The following is an 18,578-nucleotide window of genomic DNA, read 5'->3' on the forward strand; positions in this document are numbered from 1 at the left end:
GATTAAACTATTAAACATTTTTGCATGAGAACTGTGAATGCGCTGAATTTAAGAACTTTAATCAGGACAAGCTTTTACAAATCACCAAACTTTTTTAAGAACTTTAATCAGGACAAGCTTTTACAAATCACCAAACTTTTTTGGGGGGTAGAAGCTGAAGGTTGCTGACATATGACTGACAGCTGGTGTTTCTGCTGCTCTGCACAAACACATACATTACACAGTCTAATGCCCAGAAATACAGAAAAACAAGTAGTACTCCATGAGCAGAGAATGAGCCTAAATCAACTGCAAAGCATTTGCACTTCACTAAAGCAACATGACAGAAGAGTAATTGAATTTCTGATACCTCCAACAAAAATAAACACCCCACAGCCATTGGGACACAGAACAGTAGTCCTGAAAAGTATATACGAAAAATACAATAAACTGTGCTATACTATTAAACTATACAGGTAATACAGGTTAACTAAACAACAGCAAAAGGATAAAGGCACAGTCCGCCTAAAGCTTAGACCTTTTCTGAAATTCAGATACATTATTCTGTACAGCTAGGAAGTGTGTGCATGTATCAGTTCTTAGTTTTTTATTTGTTTTCTTCTTGCACCCTTTCTAATATGTGTTTGGATTTTTAAAAAGTAGAGAAATGAGCATATGAATAAGGATGAGAAGAGCAGGGGGGGATTTGTCACAACATACACAGTCAGTTTGTTCATATATTTGCAATCAATGTATTTACCAGCTTGCTCTCACATTCACAATTTCAGATTCATAACTTTATTAGAATTATACTGCTTCATCTCCTTTGAGATTTCTGCTGGTTAAAGGCCAAAACTTGGACTTGGTCATTCTGAAGTTCAGTTACAGTCAGTCATTTGCTATCCAACATCTTGAATATAGTGGCCGAGATGAACATGTGCGTATGTGGCTAGAGACCGGCCACATATCTATTACACCAAAGATGGGGAAGAAGAGAAGTCGTAAGTGTTTATGTGCACTGGAGGCAAATTTGAATTCGTGCCCGCACCTTCCCTCTCAAGATATGAAAAGGAACACCTGTAATTTCTCATCTGAGAAGAGGTCCCCTTCACCAAAGAAGTGAAAACATTAACAAAAGTGACAACGTGATATCGCTGCAATTACTTGTCAGTAGAACAAGAAGAAGTCTGAACAACAGCTAACAGCAGCTAACATTATGCTGTCCCTCTGATAAACAGTTTGATTACTTTCTCACATCATATGAGAGTTTCTTCACTAAATGTCATCATGCAGGAACTCCAGCAACACTTAAGGGAAGATGAACAACTTTGATAATTGACCAACGCGTTTCGGCTTGTGGCCTTCATCAGGGTCATAAAGGCCACAAGCCTGGAGTTCCTGCATTGTGAATTCTTCCATCCTCTCCATGCACCTTGGAAGTAGGTGAGGTTGTGCCAGAAATTTTTGCTGTGATTTTTCACTAAATGTCATGCCAGCAATGCTAGATCTACTTCAAAGACAGTTTAACACCATCTAATAACAGCTAACAGAGGCTAACACCTGCTAACAGAGGCCAGCAGCAGCTAACATGTGGTAACACCAGCACTTACTGACAGAAAGGTTCAAGATATCCTCAACAGCTCACCTCAGTATCACTTTCCTTTCACTAAGTGTTACAGCCTCCTCCAGAGTAAATAGATGTGGAAACCCGGAATATTGACAGGTGAGGTAAACAGCTGACTTACAGCGTGGGATCACTACAGATTAATGGTGGACAGAGTTATTTGTGAGTAATGCAAGAGAATTACTGTGAGAATTAGGAATGGTAAGAACAGACTTCACTTGACTGCAATCTACTGACATCTAGTGGTAAGATTTTAGACACTGTAACTTTAACTATATTGTACTTTAACGCTTTATTTTGAAGTGCAACTTATTTGCTAAGAATTACTGCTCATGACAGGTGTCATAACCATTTCCTTCAGCATTTTCTAGTATAACTCAGATTAAAGTTTAAACCTAAACATGTTTAAGCTACAGTACCTGGAATTTCTCGATCCTACGTCTCTGCAGTTTATTGCAGAAACGCTGATACAATCTTGATGACTTGGCAGAAAATGGGTTAGAGAGAAGGGTTGCAGCGAAGAAGAGTGTCAGCTTTTTAATTAAGTGGCAGATTTGATTATGAGGTAATGATATTTGCTTTGTGCAAATTTTAGTTTGCCATCAGCCTCATTATATTAGCACTTGAGAGACGGGGCCAGAGGGAGGCTTAATCTCACACTATGGAAATATGAGTGAATTGAATAGATGATGTAATTAATCTTCTAGAGTCACACAGAGGGAGGGCAGGTAATGAGAGGAGAGGTGACAAACCTATTTACACATACAGAAACTGACACACATATACATTGCGGGTACAGTGTGTATTTTGATTCATGTGCTATTCAAGAAGTTACATCATTGACACTATTACCGTAATAAAGAAACACACACAGAGGTGACAGTGTGTAGACATCAGACTCACACACACCCTGTCAGAGAGATTAATGTTGAAGAAGACAGAATGTGCATTACATGGTCTCACACTCTTTTCCACACTCAGAGGGAGTAGGCGGTGACTCACAGTGTGAAGTTCTCCTCGGGGTAGCAGCGGTTTCTCAGCAGCCCCGCCCACAGCTGCACTCCTATGATGCCGAAGATGAAGAAGACAAAAAAGCAGAGGAGAAGGACGTTACCCAGCATGGGCAGCGTGTCGAGCAGCAGGTTCACCAGGATACGCATGCCTGGAGAGAGACAGACAAACACTTCTGTGATGACACATCCCACATAGCTCTATGGCTGACTTTACTTCATGATCTAAACGGAGCAATGGAGTTCCCATGCACTTGCTACGAAGCTTTATACGAAAATTGTGTACAGGTAAAGAACAGCACACAAAAGGAAAGAGGAAGCATAATTTACTCATTTTATATTTCCAGCATGAAGAGAATAAATACCTATAAGTAATTACACACCAGCAGGAGAGCACCGAATCACAGCTGACTTACTTCATATACAGTAATAAGCAGACCTTAATTAGTGAACTGTTGTCAGCTGAACAGCAGTAATATTAGCACTACAAAGCATCAGGAGCTTGGAAGCTTCCGAGCTTGTAATATACTGACAGAAACAAAAACAAGAGAAACAAAAGCATCGATGCAGTTCTGTTATTGATTTATTAATAATGACTTTACTCTTGCTCCACATCCGTATTTAACTTAAATGAAACAGTAAAAACAAAAAAACCCCACAAAACAACCTTTTTGTTCACAGTCAAGAGATTATTTGTCTTCTCCAACCTTCATTGGCTGCTCATTTTTAGTCCAGTCCTTGTGTCTGACCACTTTTAGTGCAACTCAGGGCATGAACGCATGTTGTTTCTATTCACAATAGACAACTTAGCAAAAAAGTCCATGCAAATTGTATCCTTAACCACCTTTATTTTTGGCAGCTTGTTGTAAAACCACATCATTTGTTTCTATGTTTTCAGCTGACCTGTAAAAAAATGCCAAAGACAACACACGTTGACATAAAATAGTATTTTTGTACTAACAACCAAGTAACCAACAAATTGATTCGCAAACGAAGTAACCTGCAAACTTGCCACATGTAAACATTGTACTGTGTCTTTAAAAATTTAAGGACACTGGACAAGTACTGTTATCCTTCTGTCACAATTAACCTCTTTTCCATTCAGTCCAACCTGCCTGCAGTCTCTCCTTCACCTCTCTTGCACACTTTGTTTATTGCTTGGCTGATCACAGGTATTTAAACTCAAGCACAACTTCACCACCTCTGCTCCTTGCAGCTTCATTGTTACACCTATCTCCCTCTCGTTCACACTCATTTATTCTGTCTTGTCTCTACTGACTTTCATTCGTCTTCTCTCCAGAGCATACCTCCACCTCTCCAGGCTCTCTTCCACCTGCCCCCTACTCCCACAACAAAATGTCATCTGCAAACATCATACCCACGGAGACTCCTGCCTGACTTGATATGCCAACCTGTCCATCACCAACGCAAACAAGAAGGGGCTCAGAGCCGATCCCTGATGTAATCCCACCCCTACCGTGACCTCATCTGTCACATCACACCTCAGCTCTGTCTTGTTGTTCTTGTGTATTTCCCACCACCCTCACATACTTCTCTGCCACTCATGTCTTCCTCGTGTAGTACCACAGCTCCAAAAACACAGTGCAGCTCCTTCTGACGGTCTCTATATTTCTCCATTAACACTCTCAAAGCAAACATCTGTAGTGCTACAATGCCATACTGCTGCTCACTGATCATCATCTCTCTTCTTCACCTGGTGTCAACAAGCTTCAACAACTCTTTCCCTCTCAGCTTCGGTGTATGGCTCATCAGCTTTATCCCTCTGCACATCAGCCTTGTTCTTAAAAACTGGTATCAGCACACTTCTTCTCCATTCCTCAGGCATCCTCTCACGCTCCCAGCTTGTGTTAAACACTCTTGTCAATAAGTCGACTCCCCTCTCTCCTGGATATCTCCATGCCTCCACAGGTACTGTATGTGATTTAAAGAAATTACAAGATACAGTATCTTGCATAAGAGAGTTCAGGCGATCATACCAAATATTGACTTTCATGCTTGTTAGAATTACACACACCCTTACTTTAACCCAAATCCCAATAAATCACTGATTACAGAAATCAAGGTGTTTGCACCGTACTGTATGACTGAAGCATTTTAGGAAGCACAGCAACAGTGTGGGAATGAAAAGGTTGGTGAGAACAAATCAAACAGTTTTTGTATTTTACTGTAATGTTTCATTCTAACAGAGATCTCCAACTTCCTGGAAAAAGATCTAACGATGGCAGCTTAAAGTGTCATTCAGTTACCAAAACCTTGTTAACTTTGTTATATTTTGAACCAAAACTAAGCTCTTTACAAGAGGCTGCACTGCTGACTGTGATAATTCTGTGTTCTGCTTTAAAATTGGATGAGCAACAAACCCCTATGCTCCACTGGAAAATGGAAGACGTGCACAAACACACAAAAATGTTTGGATCTGTATAATTAGTGCACACAGACTCCAAATCCTCGTCTCACCTATCGCTTTCCCTCTCTTAAAACATTCTCTGCCACCCCTCCCATTCTTTAGTTCATGCAGAAATTTACACAACCATTTCTATATAAGCCGTCGTATTATCATAATTAGCTAATCAATCACTAATCTCCTCACTAATTGTAATCCCACAGCCAATTACTTTGGCTCTAAACACTTGGGGAAACTAAACTATGGGTTAAATTCTATCTGTAAAATGGATTGAAGACTGATACAACATTTAACTGATTAGTCAGGGGGAAGCCCATCCATAGATCCTCTTCCAGGGGTCTCACTACATAACGTAATAAAAAAGATGTCTTACTTGATGAACGCAGACATTGGAGGCGTGCAGCTGTACACAAGCAGAAGACTTGGAAACTTGACTCATGTATTTACAGTAAAAGTGATATTTCCATTTAAAATAAAGCTGTGTTTTGAATCTGATGTATATTTTCTGTCTGAGCATGAAAGAATCTCCCCTACTGGTGATGGATACAAAGTTGGATTTTTTTTATCTTCTTGTATAAAATCTTCTTTAGAGCTGCAGGAAGTGGTAAGTCACACATGGAAAATATTCATTTCTCATGAGAATTTAAATCCCCCTTTTAACGGGTGAGATTTTAGTTTTGGTGGGAAAATATATATATAATCTCCTTCTTTGCTCATCCTTTGGGTTCAAACACAACACATGACCTTTGGTGAACAACTGTCTGGGCTGAGTTTGCTTTTTTGATGTCAATAATTGATGATTTGTGGGTACTGAATTCTTAAAAAATTCAAGCACTCTCCTCTCAACCAGACAATAAGGTGTCCAATAAGACGTTTCTTTTTTAAAAATGTGTTTACTTTGGCCTTTGTAATTAATGACTTTAGCTACCCTTGAAAAATGCTATTTAAATGAAGTTACTTAAAGTACATTTCACCTGCAGTCAAACTAAAATCAGAGAACCTGACTTTCTTTGAGCAAGTTGAAACAGACGTCCCATTTCAGATTGATTAAGTCTGTTTGAAGTTGCTAGAAGCTTAAAACACTGCAACATGAAGTCAGGCACCCTAATGTGAATATATTAACATTTAAAACAGTTAACTAATTAAAAGGAAAAGAGGAGAATGTGTCACATGTACAACGAGACAATCAAAATAACAACAATTCAAAATAGTGGACTTGTTCTAGTCACACAAGTTTTGACTACACTGAAGGACCAGTGTTTCCTTCATAGTTTTAAAGATTTGAATCAAATAGAATGTAAATGAAAAGGGAACAACATAGAATACCCTGATGGCCGTTACCCTGGCAGCTAATACGATGTCTCCCAGAGGGGTTGAGGGTAATGTAGTAAACAGGACCAGTCCTTTAAGCTGTGACCAGTGGGAACCCGACATGGATAATTTCCATTAGCGCCATTAAGTGACTCCTCTGTTCAGTTCTCACATCGTCCCCCGAGAGTGTCTGCAATCGCTTAGTTACTATGTGGCTGAAAGTATGTGTACACAAGTGTTTAGTGGCTTTGTGTTGGTTGCACTTCTGTGTCATTTCATGTACTACCTGCACAACATATGCATTTACTGGTGTGTCTGCACTCATAAAGCCAACAATGTGGAGCGAAGAGCTTTCTGGTAAATAGTCTTTATTCAAAGCACAGAACTGCATCTTTATCATCCAACAAATAAAAATGAGTCAAATAACTGGCTTTTGGCAGCCGATGCTGGCACTGTTACAACCTGGCCTTCTCACTCTTTGGATAGTGTTGCTGGTACTTGACAAAATAACTTGATGCTTTAATGTTAATGTTGACAATTATGCTGCCAATACTTGACGGAGCATTAATATATCTATTCAATCTACTGGAAAAAATGCTGTGCTTTCAACATCTTATAAAATTCTTTATAAAAAAGGGAACTGAAAAACGTAATAAAGAGTCAGGGAAAGGCTGAAATTATGCTGGAAGCATTTATGTGTGGTAACAAAAATATTAACTTGCTGATGTTAGTTAAAGTCTATGTGTACAAGGACCATGCACATTTGTGCCAATTAGAAGAAAACACAAAGTTCCCCTGAGGCTGATAGAAATTCCCCTTTGTAAGTAATATGAGTTCCCCCATATTGGTTGTAGCTATGAAAAGTAGTAGATCTAACATAAGGAGCTTGGAAACAAAAGCGTCTAGACTTCTTTAAGTTTCCTTGAAGGCGTTTCACCTCTCATCTGAGAAGCTTCTTAATTTCTAAGAGCAATTGGTGGAGAGTCCCAGATTTAAGCCCTATGGGAGTGTCCCCAAGAGGGTCAAGGACCCCCTATTGATCCTCTACCCAATCACACGAGCCAAGGTGTGAAAATGGGTGTAGGTCTCAATCAGCCAAGGTTTTGGGTGAACCCACTGTGAAACCTAGCCCCACCCTATCATGTGATTTACTGAGGTGAAATTGCCCAGGATGTGAGTGGGCGTTAAGGCGTCTGGGAAGGGATCTCAACACTGGATTATAGATGGCAGACAGTTGGTGTCGTAAACCACCGCCTCTGTTCAAAGATGGTTGCTCACAGTGGACATAGATGGCTTCTTTCACTCCTCTTTCAAACCATCTGTCCTCTCTGTCCAAAAATGTGAACATTAGTGTCCTCGAAGGAGTGACCTTTGTCCTTTAGATGCAGATGGATTGCTGAGTCCTGTATGGTCGACGTGGCTCTTCTATGTTGTGCCATGTGTTTATGAAGTGGCTGTTTGGTCTCACCGATGTAGAGGTCTGGGCATTCCTCGCTGCACTGTACAGCGTACACTATGTTGTTAAGTTTGTATTTGGGAGTTTTGTCTTTGGGATGAACCAGTTTTTGTCTGAGAGAAGGAAAGTTAAAGAAATTCAGACGCTTTTCTTTCCAGCTCCCTAGACTACGATGACCTTGGTGACTGAGAACCTTCACAGACACACATCTATCCTTGCACATATAATCAAAAGTTAATATAAAATGTTTAGCCACAGGAAAACTAGTAATATATATTCTAACTTCTGATTTGCTGGATAGTCTGGATAGCAACCAGCTCCCAAAGTCGCCCGCTGTCCACTGACCACTTCTTGTCTTGTCTAATAACAAATAGAGCTCTGAAGTCAAATGTGGATTATTAAACATTAGGGCTCTCTAAGTCCCTGTTAGTAAATGATGGGAGGATGAATATGTTAGTTGACATGAATCAGGTCATACTAATTGTCACAATCCTCGAAGCACAGGTTGAGGAGGAGGAGTGGTAGCAATCTTTTACTCCAACCTATAAATCAACCAGACCGAGACACAGTGTCAGTTCATTTGAACGTCTGACTCTTGGGCTTGGAAATGGAAACTGGAAAACTCCCAAAACAGTTTTATTTGTCTGTTTTCTGTTAAAAGTGAGTTTTTACTTCCCACTGTCACCGAGTATTTGCTCATAGAGGGCCATCTGATTTATGGGGTTTTCTCTCTACTTGTAGGGTCTTTACCTTACAAGATAAAGATCCTTGAGGTGACTTGTGATTTGGTGCTATATAAATTAAACTGAACTGATATTGAATTGAATTAAAGTGAAGTACATCTGTCCACTACAGAAAATATTTTTTCAAGAGAGTCCATCTGTTCGTGGGTACTGTGCTGATAGCGAACATTTACTTCCAACTTTTGCTTCTCCTGCCTGTAATTTTACTTCTGTTAGCCAATCACAGACTCTTGCTAGTGTTTATGTACCATCAACAAGAACAGCCCCAAGTTAGCAACTGAAACATTTGAGCTTTCCATATAGACGCTACTCCTTTCACGATTCAGCTTCAGGTTAAAAAAAGACTCATCTTTAGTTTAGTAAATACTGCATGTGATAAGAAGTCTGATTTTCTTGGGCTTTAATTTAACTCAATTCAATCAAGAAAAACAAATGTTACTGGGTTAAGTATAATAAAAATTGAGATTTTTTACACCTTTATAAACAGAAATTATTATTTCCCCCAAAATGAAATTATTATAATTTATAAATGATTATACATTTTGACCCATCCAAACACAGACATAAGCCATGTTATTGTGCAGGTTTCAGACTGAGATATTGGGATATTATTTACCTCCCAGTTTGCTCACCTACTAATTCTACCTGCCAACACTATTATAGCGTTACATAGCTGAACTGTCAATGTGAATATATGAGCCAAGTTTCGTGGCCATCCATTTAATACTTATTGAGATGATTCAGACTAATTAACTAAACCTAATGATCGGAGCCCTTAAAACAAGCAGAAACAACTCTTTTTCTACATAAAAATCTAAACACTCCTGCTAATTACATTATTTTCTTACTTGGCTAAAAGAAATGTAGACTTTGTAGAAAAAAATTTTACATTGTAATTTTTGAAAACGAGTGGGCTGGCAATGTTGTTTCTTCTCTTTGTCTATGTAATCACCTCCCTTTTCTCATCTTATCTTCCCCTCTCCAGGTGATTGTCTTCCACGTCCCTTGCCTCCTTTTTATCTCTATTCTTCCAGCGACTCCCTCCATCGCTCGCACTTCCTCAGCTGTATCTATCATCGTAATAGCCTGCTCATCTGAGTCCCCCCTCATCTCTCCTCTCATCATCCCTCTCTTCCTCTCGTCCATCTTCGCCTATCCTTTATGGAGCTGGATAATCCCCTCTTCCCTCCTTCATTTATCTCTCTCGCTGCCTTTTTTGTCCTCTCCTCTCACCTGCCTTTCTTTCTTTCCCATCCTTGCTTAACCCAGATGCAGTGTTCTTATTGAAACGGTGGCCAATAAACCACAAGAAGAGCATCAATCTGATGTGAGGGGATTTATTTTTCTGACATCCTCTGCATTGTATAAAGTGTCACGTGACTTTTCTATACCGCCTCTTTTCTTTTTTGTGTCCAAACTAGACATTTCACCATGAAAGAACCAATTTGCTTTTTTTGTTTTTATTTTATTTTATTTTTGTTTTGTTTTGTTTTTGGAGTGACAGAGAGGAAGAAGCTCAGTGAACAGAAAAGTCCCCTCTGCTCACAGAAATGTCAGATTACAGCTGCAAACATGGTTTAGACTTCAGTGACTCATCATTGTTTGTGTTCCCTGCCAACAGAGAGCTGTACAGCAAAAAACATATTCATGGCAAAATTAAGTCCACCCTGCACAAACAGACTGCTAGCCATTAAGGGATGCAATGAAAGTTCAGAACACAAACTTTGGTAAACCAAAACTTCAAGCTTGGAACATTATGTGTCATTTTTAGACATTTAATTTGTTGGGCAGAAGTGCAAAGTTGACAAAATGTATCTATTTTGTTTTATATTACAGTAAAGAAGTAAAACTTTTAGAATGGGCATGAAACAACAAGTTCTTGCACATAAAAAGTGTATTTTTAGTGTCAGTGACTCATAACATCATAACATCCACCATGTCTATAAATCTAAAAAAATTGAGATAGAACTGACAAAGACTTTGGCTGTGGTTAATATTTTAAAAGGAAAACAAAAAGTAATGTGGATTGATGGATGGAAGAAAAAGTGACATGTATGAAGAAGCTTCATCGCATGACTGTGCACAGCCGGCGCAGACACCGACGTTGATTAAAAAGAAGAATCATAGTGTTCTGACACACGTCTGAGTCATTTCTGGTAGAATACAGTGTTCTCTGAGTTGACGTCTCTGTTGGAAGAACAACACTGTTGTCAGCAGCTCGCAAAACTCTTAAAAAATTGCCTGCTGGGACTGTGCTTTGGGTAAGGCTTGTTTAGGTCAGGAACAACTTGATTGTAGGTCGGGGAACGTGGTTTAGTTTATAATTTACAATTTTGCAAAGGTCAGGGACTTTCATTTTCAGGACTTCAATAATAAGAATATAATTATAGTCAGGAAATCATCATTTTGTTGTTAGTGAGCTAACATTAGTTATGGGCTCATGAGTACAGTATTTTTGACGACGTACGGCAAAGGCCAACCAAGTGAGGTAGTTTGCGTTAGAGACCCACCGTCTAAGAGTGCATCCTGAAATTATTTTTCTTATTAACTATTCTTTGATCCCTTTTTAGCAACCTCTATGTTAGATTTATGGTTGTTTTGTTTTCTTATTTTTCATTTCCATTTCCTTTTCATATTCATTCTATTTGGAATAGCCTTATTCAGTCTTTTTCTAAGAAAAGTCAACATCCATCCATCCATCTATGTCTCGGGACTAAAGTCAACATAAAATTTGGAAAATATTAAGCCTTAAAATTAAGCCATGACCTCAACATCTTCTAATTCCAACATGGTGAGAAAGATGTAACACACATAAATAACAGTAGTTGTGATTATGTTGTTCCTGCTGTGAAACATTTTTAAAAGAGATCACAGTTTTTTCTAGGTCTGTCAACGTTAACGCGTTAACGTGGATTCATCCGTCGTCACGATTAACGCAATTCTAATTTTTAACGCAATTAACCCATCTGGAGCGCAGAATTGACAAACTTTGTACAAGCTGCCCGAAATGCACTGACAGTGACATTTCAGGGATTTTGAGTCATTCTGTGCTTCAGATGGGTTAATTGTGTTGAAAATTTTAATCACATTAATCGTGACTAGGGATGGGTACCGGTGTCCGGTTCTGACATAAACGGTAGTAACCAGACCGAAAAGCAGCGCACATTTCGGTGCTTTATTTCGGTGCTTTTTTTTTCCTGAGCCAATTCTAGCCAATCATTTTACGTTTCCGAGGATAGTAGGCGGGGCCAGGTACGTACGTTCTTTTAGAGCAGAGCTACAGATTAAAAATGCCCAAGGCGAAGCGGTCAAAGTCTGGCTGTACTTCACAGCAAAAGATGCAAACTCAGCAGCCTGCAACAAGTGCTTTAAGCTGATACTGTGATACTGTCAAAGGAGGTAACACCTCGAATCTGATGAAACACCTGGCGACGCATAGCGTTTTTTTTTAAAGCCGAGAAATGCGCCGTGTTTGATGGCTTGCTGCGAGACCTCACACCGTGCACATCTACTGCGGGTGTGGTGCCTGTTATCGGACCCGGAGTTAGCAACATCCCCCAAAAACCCGAAGAGTAGAGTCCTGGCCCCTAGCCCTGTCAGCGTAGCAGAAATGATGACGGATGATGATGGCAGCAGCAGCCGTTCTCCTCTGCGTGAGTAGCTTCATGTTGTTCGTGTGTAATTAACATCGAGTACGCTAACCACATTATTACATTAATGCATGTAAGGTGAACTAGCAAACACCTTCGTAGTTACATGCGGCTGTCTTCTTGTTTGATGGCAGATACTCCCTTCACCCTGGCCAAAAAGGCTAAAATGACCAAAGAAAAAGTGGAAAACAGCTAAACATGAGAGGTTTTTGGACAAAGTTTGTTTTTCCATTGTTTAAGCACTGCTTCCAGCCAAGAGTGATACCATATATGCCCTATAGCTGCAGAAAAGGCTAACATTGTTATCTTTTTACAAAAAAACAGCTGAACATGAGAGGTTTTTGGACCAATTTTGTGTTCTCCATTCTTTAAGCACCAGTTTGAGCACCGTTTAAGCACCGGCACCGTTTCAAAAGTACCGGTTTGGTACTGGTATCGGATAAAACCTAAACGATACCCATCCCTAATCGTGACGATGCATTAATCCACGTTAAAGCGCTAACATTGAAAGCCTTAGTTTTTTCACTGACATTTTTGTCATTTCATGTTTCAGTTTAGCAACCACTTTCCTTGCGCACAATCAGTAGGTTGTCCTTGTGACTGCTGGGTCATCCATAATGTCCAGGTGATCTTAGCCTTAATTAGATTCACTTACCCTTACATTGGCAAGCACACTACGCAGACACGCAAAGGTGGTTATCGTGCAATCCCGGGGTTTTTCAGTGCTTCCAAAGACATGCAAGGACAAGAACTACTTCTGCTTTTGGAGAAAGGGAGGTATAAATGATGGAAAAGAATGAACAGAAGGATGCAAGAAGAGCGGAAGGAGCAGGAGGAAGGGGAATGACTGAGGTTTGAGACGGGCTCTCGCTCTGCTGACTGAGGAGGAGGAAACTGACTGAACATTGTGATAAAGGAAGAGCTAAGAGCAGAAACATGACAGAGAGATCACAGAGAAAAGAAGATAAAAAGAAAATAATGGGATATTTAAGAACTCCTTTTTACCTCAAGTGATATAGTAAGACAGACAAAAGGACAGAGAGAGAGGGAGAAGGATAGAGAAAGGCATCAAACAACTATAGTCATAACTAAAAATGAGTGGCAATGACTTATTCATGTTCATGTATATTAGGTGACAAATATAGAAATCAACATACATTCTCTGTAACAAACCAAGATGGTTACACCTGCTTTTACTAAAGAAAAAAACAAATTGCATGGTTTGTGTTGCAGATTTATGAGCAGTGGGAGGTTGAGCAATTACAAAGGAAGCAGAACAACATTAACTTCAAGCACCAGCATATCTGACTTAGAGAGTACTCATAGCTTCTGAAAATGATTGCCTGCTAGGCACAATTTAGACACAGAAGCAACCGGCAGCAAACTGATTACTCTCATCAAGAAGGACTAAGCAGCACTTTTAGAGTCAAAGTGACAAGGTTAGCTAAGTCAAAATACTTCAGTGATGTCTTGTGATTTCCTGACGGGTTGGGTTGCTGAGGACTTTGACTGGGAGGGGGATTAGCACAGCTGAGTGTGGATGAAATTACTTTTTAGGATTTTAAATAGCCATGCACACTTAGTGTCCTCAGGAATCTAGTTCCATACAGGATGAAAGCACATACAGGCAGATATTATTACGCTGTCCAATAGCAAAACAAAGATGAAACATGACCCCACCCTCCTTTTGAAATCGTCTCTTCTATTTCATTGCTTTATGCAGTTGTCCAAATCTGTTTCAAAATGCACGACACATCTTCTCAAAGGCCTTACAGCAAGGCCTGGCTGCGTAGACAACAGGTAAACGATCCAAATGGCACAGTTATAGCCAAGACAATGAGGCGTTTGGCCGGTTTGTGTTGTATATATGGGGCCACAGTTGCAGATTTGTTGCTCTCATGTAACTCATTTGCTCCAGAATGAAGAATGGTGTGGCACGTGTTCAGCGCTGCAGGATTTGGTGTGCAAACAATAGCAGAAGGCATCTGTTAGCAAGGCGTAGTGACGAACACACCCACCCAGAAGCTGTGTTTTATTTAAACATTCGGGGCAGCTTTTTAACTGGAAATGTACAGTGAATGATGAATGAACAATAAAGTGGAGGTCGCATAGCAAAACAAACTAATGAGTGATAACCGAAGAAAGAGTGGGTTTCAAGTCAAAGTATGTGATAGCTTCCCTCAAGCTTTTATAAATATTTGTGCCACAAACCTTGGAGACCATGTACACTGATAGTGTTATATAGAGAGTTTTCCATACTGTCTCCTTGTTGGTGCTGTCCTGCTGATAGATGTCTAATAAGACTAAACTCTCTCACTGAACTGACCTTTTCTTGTGGTCTTGTTGCCTTTTAGAGCATTTTAACTGACTTGTGTGGCAAATCATGTGACCTGTTGTGGAATATCCAACAAATCTGTGCTCTAGTTTTGGTGAGTCAAATTCTAGTATCACTATTAGTCTTAGAACGAATTTACAGGTACCTGCTTTAATGTGTTAAAAATACATGGGTACAGTTTATGGATGCCTACGCTTGCTAACCTTAGCAGATAACTTTACTCTCAAATCTAAATATAACCACTATGGCCAGCTACAGTGGGATCCAACCATACATCTCCAAAAACCTTTTTCATGTCATGTCACGTTTCTTTGAAAGCTATTGACTGGTAAAAATTAATCGTTGCCCTAATCAAAGTAGCTAATAAAAAGTAAATAGCTTGTTCTGACAAACATGTTCCCTGTTAAGGTATTTTTGGCTCAGTGACTCATGTTTAACACTTTCCAGCTACTGGGCAGCCTTCTTCACCAGGCAGCTGTCCATGGTGCTGAATAAGAGCCACACATGGCAAAACATGAATGGATGTCATCCTACAATTTGTTTGTTTCCAGAGTGAAATGAGTAGTTGAGGAGAAGAGTTTTGAGAGCTTTTTGTGTAAAATAGTGATGGAGATACAGCCATGGCTGCCTATCATGTGTTCACAGTCTATAGGACTCGACTTACTTGGCACCCTGTTAATTGCTTTGAGCGGCCGCAGCACCCTCACTGTTCGGATGGCCGTGAAGTTGATGTTCTGCAGGTCCAGAGAGTACTCGACCATCCTGGAAAATGGGAAAAAAGAATCCAAATTAAACACACACTAAAAATCCACACTACAACATTCCCAGCTGCAGTTCATAATAATGGCCAACCGAAAAAAAAACAAAACCCAAAAGTCTCTGATCATCACAGAAAAGCGGTTTCATCTAAAATTCCAGCTAAAGTTGATTTAATGTTCTCCTCCTTTCAGGGCTGTTAATATTAAAAAGCCTAAACAGAAGATTGTTCACATCCTTGCACAGCTGGACACCTGCTGTGCGGAGCCTAATATGAATTAATGAGCTGGAATATGTGTACCTAATAATGGAAGACATTTAAAGAAAGAACGGGGTCAGTGGAATACTGTAACATTATCTTAACTGTGTCGGAAATTACAAAACAGACATTCATTAGTTTGCAGGCGAATATTAATAATAATAATGAATGTAGAAGTCTTTATATAATATTTTTAAACATGACGAGGTTGTAGAGTCCTGCTCCAGCAGTAAAAAACAGACGTTTTTGTTTTGCTTTGTATTTTTTTAACTGAGGTGGAGAAAGATGTTAAGCTATGACTGAAAACCTTCAGCATCCCTGGAAACTGGTTACACCTTTTAGCACACGTAGCGAATGCATCAAAGTGCATACCGTTTGGTTGGTGGGTGTACACAAGCATGAGGTGCGCGAGATTAAACGTGCAACCACCTGAGATGAAAGCGGAGCCTGGCGAGAGAGCAAAGACTGGAGGTGGAGGGAGTAAACAGGCTTGAAGTTAAACTAGGCACGGCATAAAGGAGACGGAGAAGGTGAAGAAAAGATCGAGAATTTTGCTATTTCACCTGGTCCTAACAAATTCATCACTGGGAAAATATATTTTTGCCTGATGAATGGTGTGTGTGGGGGTGGTGGGCATGCAGAGAACAGGGCAGAGGACAGAAAGCAAGAGAAACAGCCAGAGATGGCAGGGGGGGGGGGGGGGGGGGGGGGGAACGTGAGAAAGTGACGGATAGGTCAGAAACCAACGTGAGGAAAGCACCAAGGGTTGATTAAGTGCATTATAATGAAGGCAATAAAGCGAGATTGAGAGAGGAAGAAAGAAAGAGCCTGAGGGTTTTATCAAGTGTTTGAGATAATTACAACGCTGGGAACAGAGAGGCAGGGAGAAGAGAGCAATATGCATACACCTGACTGAACAGAAGGAAGCTGCTCTTTGGCTGAGAAAGGGTGGGGGTGGAGGTGGGGGTAGGGGGGGTGGACTCTTATCAAGACGCAGGAGAGTGTGGTAAAAGAAACTAAGGCAAGTTTGAAGTATTTGACACAAATATTCTGCTCCTGCTAAGATATTCAAGCTCCGTGATAACATGCTGGTTTCAAGGATAAGTCAGAGAGCCTAGCAGGTGCTTTCTCAAGTGATTAAAGAGCCAGATTACATTTTTCACTTTCGACCTCTCGACCTGCACACCTGGAGGAAAGCCTTTAACGCACGACTGTGCAATAACGGAAAAACCGACGGTAGCACTGGAATGTAGTGATGCTCCAGAGGGAGTGTCCCAGTTTGAAATGTTTGCGAGGTCTTAAAGTTGGAAAATGCAAACTTTCAAACTGTAATGATCTAACTTGGATGTCAAAGTCCTGCCAGGATTAGAGAACTGTAAGCGCTACCGACTTCTATCAAATGTCAAGCCGGCGAAAAGTATCACCCTAAAGCCTGGAAAGCTTGACCAGGTCAGAGCTTTCAAATTGACAAATTCAGACCACATTAGGTCAAAGGTGAACCTAGTGAGCAAAACAGTTTGTTTTATTCTTTGCGGTCCAGCGACCAAACTTCTCTCCGGTGACCAAACCTCTGCCCACGCTTGATTGCATCCGTTAGGTGCGGATCTAACCCGGTGAGCCGTGAAATATGAATCTCTCTTGTTGCCATTATATTACCATAACCTTGGCGGGTGACAGGAGGCGGCGGAGGACTGCTACAGCTCCATGCACAAATCAGGCAAAAATACTCTAGTAAAACACGCTGACCATGAAAAGCACGGTCAGAGTTCACAAACTACTCAGAGACAAGCACATCTCTGTGGGACCACAGGCTGGTGATCCAATTTGTCAGGGGATTTTTCTGTGGAGGGAGTGGAGCAGAATAAACACTTGATCAAATCTTTATTTCAAACATATAACGAACAAGTGGTAACAAACATAAAAAGAAACAAATCAGTGAAAGCCATCGTACCCACGTGGGAAGAAAATGCTGACCATTTCATGTACACGTACAGGTGTAATTATTTAGATACACCTCTTCAGAGGTATTGCTTTTTAAAATATGTCATTATATAAAACTATCAGTTTTTATTGTGCAGTACAACCATACAAGTATTTAACACCTCGTATACCGCTTTATAAGGGGTAAATTATAAATGATTTATGTTGTGCATTTTTCCAGATCCTCAAACCACAGATTGCTAAGCACATACTCCTCGTTGTTGTCCTTTAAATCTTACCAGAGTCATAAATTTCAATGTTTTTCAGCTTGAAAGTAAAGAGTCTATGTGCTCCAGATGTCCAGATCTTTTTGCAATGTGCATAGTGGCTGTAGTTTGCTTCTGTCTTACCCCACACGGCAAAACCGCAATCTTTTCCTAACCCTATCCAATTACTCCAAAAAATACATGAAAAACAAAAGTTAACAGAGATTTCAAGGAAAAGTAAAAACTGAGTCTACCCCTCCTCCACAAAATACCCAAACAAAAACTGCCAAACTCATGTGCATTCGTTAAAAGTCTGGTGGTTATATTTTGTTGCTGTTTATGAGAAAACAAAAACCCTCTCACTTCTGCTAAGCATGGACGAAGGAACTACCCACTGGGAGGAGGTGGAGGCCACCTACCGGTGATCTGCATGGGACTGATAACAGCCATTCAGTGGGGGGATAACGTCTGAACTGGGGGTTTTTGTTTGCTTTCAAGAAAATGATCAAAAATAATCGTCTGCACACTGTGGGCTCATCCGAGCCTGCTGTTGTTGTTGTGTGTGAGTGTATGGTAAGATGTACCCTAACAGTATGGCTAGCACCGAGTGGGAAAGAAGGGACAAAATGAACTGGACTGTGTTTCGTGTCTACAGCTGCTATTTTAATCACTGTGCTCCAGCGTGTTGACAAGGCATGAGTCTCAGTGTGTACATTTGTGTGTTTTAGAGTGTGTGTGTGTGTGCGTGAGTGTAGGGTGTGGGGGACATAATAGGGATCTGTCATTTTCCAGCCATTTTTTGCAGCAATTTCCGATAAGGCACACACACGTGGTTACACAAGAG

General features: G+C 40.3%; 1 protein-coding gene across 1 annotated transcript in view; it reads right to left on the reverse strand.

Annotated features, from left to right (window-relative positions):
- LOC106096648 (voltage-dependent T-type calcium channel subunit alpha-1I) overlaps nucleotides 1-18,578 on the reverse strand; it is a 252,424-nt gene that overhangs the window by 112,772 nt on the left and 121,074 nt on the right. Inside the window, 2 exon segments of the mRNA XM_025908200.1 lie at nucleotides 2,606-2,765; nucleotides 15,198-15,295. Coding sequence (XP_025763985.1) covers nucleotides 2,606-2,765; nucleotides 15,198-15,295 — 258 coding nt within the window.

The sequence above is a fragment of the Oreochromis niloticus genome, linkage group LG6 (assembly GCF_001858045.2).
Source record: "Oreochromis niloticus isolate F11D_XX linkage group LG6, O_niloticus_UMD_NMBU, whole genome shotgun sequence".
Lineage (NCBI taxonomy): Eukaryota > Metazoa > Chordata > Actinopteri > Cichliformes > Cichlidae > Oreochromis > Oreochromis niloticus.